The 7,343-nt window shown below is 46.5% G+C and overlaps 2 protein-coding genes across 2 annotated transcripts; both read left to right on the top strand.

The window, feature by feature from the left end:
• Positions 1 to 321: 321 nt before the first annotated feature.
• On the top strand, positions 322 to 1,236 carry F5147DRAFT_783441 (uncharacterized protein; the record flags this gene model as incomplete). Its single annotated transcript, XM_041442822.1, has 1 exon — positions 322 to 1,236. One exon carries the CDS (start codon positions 322 to 324, stop codon positions 1,234 to 1,236), a length of 915 nt encoding a protein of 304 aa, XP_041284261.1.
• Positions 1,237 to 1,298: 62 nt separating this feature from the next.
• Positions 1,299 to 3,504, top strand: F5147DRAFT_783440 (uncharacterized protein; the record flags this gene model as incomplete). The annotated part of the gene is made up of 7 exons (XM_041442821.1): positions 1,299 to 1,800; positions 1,931 to 2,182; positions 2,278 to 2,594; positions 2,649 to 2,834; positions 2,898 to 3,047; positions 3,109 to 3,262; positions 3,326 to 3,504. The coding sequence occupies 7 exons, from the start codon at positions 1,299 to 1,301 to the stop codon at positions 3,502 to 3,504; spliced, it is 1,740 nt and encodes a 579-aa protein (XP_041284260.1).
• Positions 3,505 to 7,343: the final 3,839 nt, after the last annotated feature.

Below are 7,343 nucleotides of genomic sequence, written 5' to 3'. Positions count from 1 at the left end.
CATTACTAGTAGTAGTATGTTGGTCACCAATAAAGATTTCAATTGTTGGTACCGATGTTGATAGTCAGTGATTGTCATCTCCTTCAAGCCCTGGCAAGTTCAGAAAGAATTTGATATGGATAAGTAGAAATATATGGTCGAAGGCTTGGAGATATGAAGGAATGGAGCTCGGGTGCTCACTGGCCCGAAGAGTGCTGTTGAGGTGTGGCAAATTAGCAAGTCAAATTACATTGAAGTCCCGATTCGAACATCTTACTTGTAAACACGTCTTCTTGATAAAGCCTTTGTGCCCTCCGAGCTCACCCCCTTCTACTCACTGCTATGTCTACCCGACGTGTCACTCGTGCAAAAAATGCAACTCAGCATCCGGGTATCCCAGACATAATGCCAAAGAAGAAACACCGTACTGCAGAAGAAGTAGCTGCTGAGCTTCAGTCTAAATTAGATGCTAAAGAAGAGAAAGAACGCACCAAGAGAGCTGGCATCAAACGTGTTGCTAAATATGAGAAGAAGCAGGCGGACCAGGATGTGGTGACCGATGCTACACCGCGAGCTGCGCAGCCAAAGCCAAAGCCAAAGCCAAAGCCAATCCCAAGCAAGAGGAAGGCTGTTGTGGCACCTCCTGCTGTCAAAGAGGACACGCCTCCTTCAGATGCCGAGATGAGTGATGCACGAGCTGCACCTTCGGTACCAAAGCCAAGGCCAATTCCTCGTAAGCAGAAGGCAATTGTACATACTCCCGCTGTGGAGGACAATGGGTTTCTGTCGGATGCTGAGATGCATGATGCGGCTGTTGATAGTAGCGCCTTCAACCCCGATCCAACCCAACCTTCAGACACGACGGCCTCGGACTTAGATGCAGATGGGTCTGACAGTGCAATGCCATCGTCACCGTCCAGGAAAAAGACGAAAGTTAGCGGGAAGAAGGCAGGGAAGGTGACGAAGACTTCTGTACGAGATGCTATCAAAGCAGTCCAGCAGACTCATATGTCAGGGAAAAGTAAGGCCGCAGATAGGAAGAAAACTGCACCTTGCAGCACAATCAGCCTCCATACCGATGACTCGGACGAGTCAGACATCCTTGTTGTCAAAGCAACATCGAAGAAAGCTCCCAGCAAACAGCCAGCAGCCGTTCAGCCGGATGACAATGCTATGGTCGTTGATCAGCCTTCAACAATGGCATCTAAGAAGGCCATCAGCAAAAATCAGCACATTCAGTTCCGGCTGCTCGCTTGAACAACGACTCAGACGAACCTATCACCAGTCACCCTCCGGGAAGGCAGCCATCTCAGTGGGCCATGCCCATCTTGAGTGAATATGACCGCAGTGCTACTTCTATGGCCGGGGCTCCAGGTCGTGTTGATAAGAAGGGCAAAGGGAAGGAGAAGGAGAAGGAGAAGGAGAAGGAGAAGGAGAAGGAGAAGGAGAAGGAGAAGGAGAAGGAGAAGGAGAAGGAGAAGGAGAAGGAGAAGGAGAAGGAGAAGGAGAAGGAGAAGGAGAAGGAGAAGGAGAAGGAGAAGGAGAAGGAGAAGGAGAAGGAGAAGGAGAAGGAGAAGGAGAAGGAGAAGGAGAAGGAGAAGGAGAAGGAGAAGGAGAAGGAGAAGGAGAAGGAGAAGGAGAAGGAGAAGGAGAAGGAGAAGGAGAAGGAGAAGGAGAAGGAGAAGGAGAAGGAGAAGGAGAAGGAGAAGGAGAAGGAGAAGGAGAGAAGGCAGATCTGGCAGATGCAGATAGGAAGATCAGCGCTCAGGCTAGCCGTCAAGCGCGTTCTGATGAGAAACGGATTCCGCCGAGTTCGAAAAGGTAAGCTTTTTCTTCTTACCCATTATCATGCTTGAGCTCACTCTCGATGAAACAACTCTATATTACTTTTTCCTCAGTGACTCGACTCCCAATGGCAAGGACTTTTCCACTGGCATTAACGATTGGGCAGCAAGGATCCCGGAAAATGCAAAGCCCAGCACTAAGGCCACCACCAGCCAGCCCAGCATATTTAAAAATAGCACAAGCTCACGCCGCCTTCCCCCCCTGACCAATGCCAGCACTCGTTCATCCACCAATTCAGTTCTGACAGAAAACGTGTTGATTTCTCACGCTGTCCCCATCATGCAGGAACTAAAAGAGCAAGATACTCTCCAACTCCTGGATGGACTCAGAGGACTCTCGGATGAAGATGAGACCCAAGGTCTTGAATGAGAGGCCGCAGTTGCTAGCCCTCCCAAAGGGAAAAAACGGGTTTCAAGTTCAGTAAGTGTCTTATTTTTTTAACATTTAAGTCAGTTGTTGACCTAATACTAATACAACCGCATCATATCGTAAAGGCTCTCGTCAAGGATTCGCCTGGCAAGCCCCCAGCTCGTCAAGCCGAGCGCACAAAGAAACCTGGCAAACCTGGCAACAATGATCTCCCGGATGGTGTTGAACAAAAGCTGTGGCGCCGTGTCTTTGTTTCTACTTACATGCAATATATTGCAACTCTGGCTAACCCCTGGGAGGTTCCCCCCAAGTTGGCCTGCCAGAAATTGCAGGTGATCTGGGACACAATTTTCCCCAACATCTCGTACACAGTCACAAGCACGAGCACCGTGTATCTCATAGTAAGTGTGTTCATGTGTGTCAATGGCAATACTAACTTCAACCTGGTACTATAGACTGTCCAGCGTGTTGCTGACTCCTATCGAAGCTTCATCGGCTCAGCAGCCATTGCGATCATCATCGCATACCTCGAGTCCCAGGAGACACTCAAGCACTCGGACGATAATCGTGTCGAATTTGCTACTTACGCGCTGGACAAGCTTCGCTTCTTGTACAAGAAGGCAAACAGTGACAATAAATCTGTATGTGCTTCTCACTATCTCTATTCATTGTCGCTGTGCCACTAGTAATAACATGCAATGCAGAAGTTCCGCGGACTTTATCAAGGTGCCTTCGTGGTGCAAACGTTTGGCGCCCACTTCACTGCTATCAACGGCGCTCGCAAGATACATGGACTAGAGAAGCCGGGAGAAAACTTGAATCCTGTTGGGGGTCTAGCGCTGTCATGTGCTGCGGTAATATATTTTTATTTTATTTTCTAATCACACCTCGCTGATCACTCATTGCTACTACTAGGTTGAACGAGCATTGACACTTATTGCTACTCGTACTATAACCATCGAAATGGTTCTCACTGCCAAGGGCAAATCTATACCCTTGCCGAAGACACTCAATCACTCAACCGGCAAAGTCTCCAATCGCCAAACGGGCTTCAATGATGTCACCTGGGGTTCTTCCACATGCTCATATGTGAAGTCGATCATGAGGAGCTTCTGAGACGAGAAGTTCCAAGCCATCATCACTTCTGCCAAGGAATTTTCCAAGAAAAGCCATCGTTCTGGCAATGATAGAGCCGTCGATGATGCTGTGGATGATGAAGATCTCGACGAATGTGCCCAGCTCATGGACATCTCGGAGTCTGAGTCTGGGTCCGAAGACTCGGATCATACTATTGGCTCTGACGCGGAGTAGTAATCATATTCGTTCTTGTCATCTTCTGCCAGTGGTTTGCTTGCCAGCACTGTGTTCACTTATTGACTGTTAAGATGGGAGTGAAGTGGGCCACTTCTAGAGGCTACTGAGAGACCAGAAGAGATCAGACTAGAGTCCAGAGTAAGTTGCCAATCTATTGAATGGTATAGTGAATTTGTGCTGTACCTAGAGTCCAGAGTAAGTTGCCAAAGAGGCAGTAAGCACTGGACTCTGGGATATGGGCGACATATGGTAAACAAATGTAAACAGACAAGCCACAATCAAAGGGTAAGTAATAACTCGACCTAGGGTCGTCCTAGGGAGATCAGGAAGTCATGTAAATAGGTAGCAAAGTGTAAGGAATGATACTGTAAGTGTAATGGCAAGGTTAGACACATAAAAGACATAGAAATGCGTACTGTAGAGGTGAATAATCATATAACTAACACTGACCTGATTCAACTCTGGCAGTTCTTATGATCACGCTTATTTCCTTCGCTTGACCATCTTAATTCACATTTTGTCTTAGTCACCACTTGAATTGATGCTTTCCTTGACCGCTTTGTCTTGATCACGGTGTTAATGGTATACACCCGACTTGAATGGTTTTGTGAGTGCTTGAATTATTCACTTACCTATCAATTGTGTGGAACTTGGGAGCCTTAAAGATATGCTTGGATGTCTTGGTTGCATGGTATGAATACACATGATTCTCCGAGTCACCACTTTATTGTCCAAATTCTACACTTACCATTGACTTTGCAACCTTGGGAGCCTTAAAGACACAATATATACTCAGACCTATGTGGCTGCTTAGAGCTGAATCCCTCTACTTCTGGTCTGCTTATTTTGACTTAGCTTTCAATGTGTCTTTGAGAGAATCTGACATGACGAGTCACACTTGACGTCACTGCTTAACTGTGTACTTATGTCAAGTCGCTGATAAGTGTAACAACAAGTCAAATTCATCAGAAGACCCTACTTGTTTTAAGCAATGGCATACTTAGCAGAATTCTACTGAATCTTACTTAGAATCACCTGCAAGTCACCATAAGTGGTGTTAAGGAAAATTTCCTTTTTCCTGATGCTCCATCCATTAATGATGCCATGGTTGAGAGTGCTGAGGATAGACAGTATAGCATTGTAACAGCATACGAGAGTTATATATGCACCTCACGAATGATGGGAGACCACCTTGTGAAAATGGGACATCGAGTATACACTGGATCTGGTGAGAGTTGTGTATATTGCTCATAAATTGTGCAAGGGTGGCATGTTGGTGGGGATACGCGAAATCCTTTGTTCATTGTTCGGCATCTGGTTATAGCATTATATCAAGTCAGAAAATAAAGGATTTCAACAGGCTCACCATGTACCATGACACACATGAGGTCGGATATACCATGATCTTCAAGGTAATCCAGGTCAAGGGTTACAGGCTCAGGTGCGCTGACTTGCCAGATGACGATGGCTTTACTGATGCAAAGCACTGTGAAGATCTCGTTGCATAGCTGTCAACTTTTGGAGTGCCAGTCGCTATACCATAAGTGGATGACATTTTGTGACATCTCGGGGAGGGACTCTGGAAGCAACACAAAAAAAGACACTGCATTTGCGTCTTCTTGACATATGTTGATGCTGTCCATCATGATGCATGGAAGGACGGTGGTGGATCCATCACACCATTGAACTGTTTCTGACTGTTCGTGGACTTGAGAGTCAATTATTGGCATGGAGAGATCGTGGGAGTCCAGGTCGGTGAGTACAGACAAGGCGGGTGAGGGGGATGTTTGGACATGTGGAGAGGAGGGTGAGTGGATGAGGGAGCCAGGTGTGTCTGTCGTCACTTCGATGTTGCACATTGGACGGGGAGTCCCAGTGACTATGGGGGCCTCTTGGTTCAGGAGGACAGGATTGATGGGGATGGGTCCGTGCATAGAGCTAGATGGCCCATCAAGACTGGAAGGTGTTTCAGCAGCGGGGATGGGGTCATGGGCAGAGTTAGATGGCCCAGCAATATCGGAAGATGCTTCAGTAGGTGAAGCCCAATGCCACTTTCAAGGAGGGTTGCCTTGGGTGCTTGCATGTGCAGTTTGTCGGGTCTTGTCTGTTTCTTCTCTCTTGCGTTTTCTCCATGCCTGCTTGTTTGCGGTGTTCTGCTCCTTGATCTCAAGGGCCCTAACTGGATCCAATTTCTCATTGGCAAGCCATCATTGAAGATGATGAATTGTGGTATGTCTTGGAAGTCTTGGTGGATATGGTGTCGTGGAAGTCTTATTATGCCCTCAAACTCACGAGGACATATGCGACTTTGAGGCCATGTATGTGACTTTGAAGACTTTGAGGACATACAACATGTCAATTCAAATGAAGTTGGACTTTGAAGACTTTGAAGACTTTCAGGGCGCATGTGTAACTTTAGACTTCAAGGACATAGTTGGATGCGTGACTTCAAAGACTTCAAAGGGTTCGAGGCTATCATATTTGGACATTTATTGTTTACACAATGGGCATGCTGTCTTCCTGCATAAATTGAATGGATACACAGGAATTGATTGGAATGTCAGAGTGTGAGATAGATGTGTGCAAGCAACTAGAGGGTGAACATATGCAAACTACTACTAAGGAAACGTATGAGATATGTCAGTACGTATTGATATGTTAATTAATTGTGAGACCAGTTCAGTGATGCAATTACTGTGCATGCAATGGTTATTCTAACAACTGGCGACATTCTGTGTCAATACAGCCGAAGATTTTCTTGCTCTGATTCTTGTAATATTTGAGGTCAGACTTCCAGTTCTTGGTGGTGAGCAAGAAGGCAGATCCTGCACAGATTTTCTCCAGCCTGCATTGGAACATTTGTTCGCAGGAAAGTGTCCAACATCCTGTGTCCAGCCCAGATGAATCCCATAGCTGAGGATTGGGCCACCATGCCAATGTAGTGGTTTGAGCGCGTCTATCTGTGGATGAGGTTATGAGGGGGATACATTGGAGGAGTAGAAAAAAGGTGTACCTGTGTCGATGTAGTATATCCAGCATAGGATCTCAATCTCGTGCTCGCTTAGCGTGTCATAGAGATATGTGTGGGATGAATTTGGTGACGCTTCCACAAAATAAAGGACATTGAGTGAAGGTATGTTGGGTATCTCATTCGCAAGCTCCTGTTTGCAGAGACACCAGAGAATTCCTCCAGCTTGGGCAACCACGACTCTTACATGCAGCAATCTCAACAAATAATTTTGATGAAGTTTGTAGTCTGCATATTCGTACTCGTTGGCCGTCCAACCATAAGGATGGCAGTTGGATTCGAAGACAGATATGGGACGGGGAATGGAAGGGTAGGCAACATGGAACAGCAGTTTGAACAGTATACCGCGCTTGAATAAGCAGAGTATCACATCCTCTAAGGATGGCCCCCATTGCTCCCTAATGCACTGAACAATGGAAGTGGCATTTCCGAGGAACAAGTTCCAAGTGCGAGCATATTTCGGAATGAGAGGGAGGACCAGGTAGCCAGGTAGACTCTTGTCCTTCACCTGCTCGACCTTGAAATATATGTTGCAGGTTAGGAGCTGCCGAGCATGCTTGGGATGTAAATCCCATAGGATTGAAGGCAGTTGAACCTTGAGTGCGAAAGAGGATATAAAGTACCAGATAGCAAATTCATTGCTGTGGTGTTCCAGCAGGAGATTGGCCTCCATGATGTATTTGCAAATGGTGTAGGTATCAACGATCTGAGAGTCTTCGATGTGCATGAAGTCGCTTGCAGACTATATTTTGTCCTGCGTGCTGCAGAGCAGTCCACATCGGCTGTATAAAATATCTTCCAGGTATGT

The sequence above is a fragment of the Suillus discolor genome, assembly GCF_016758755.1.
Source record: "Suillus discolor strain FC423 chromosome Unknown F5147scaffold_360, whole genome shotgun sequence".
In the NCBI taxonomy this organism is placed as follows: Eukaryota; Fungi; Basidiomycota; class Agaricomycetes; order Boletales; family Suillaceae; genus Suillus; species Suillus discolor.
This window is presented reverse-complemented; position numbering and strand designations above follow the sequence as displayed.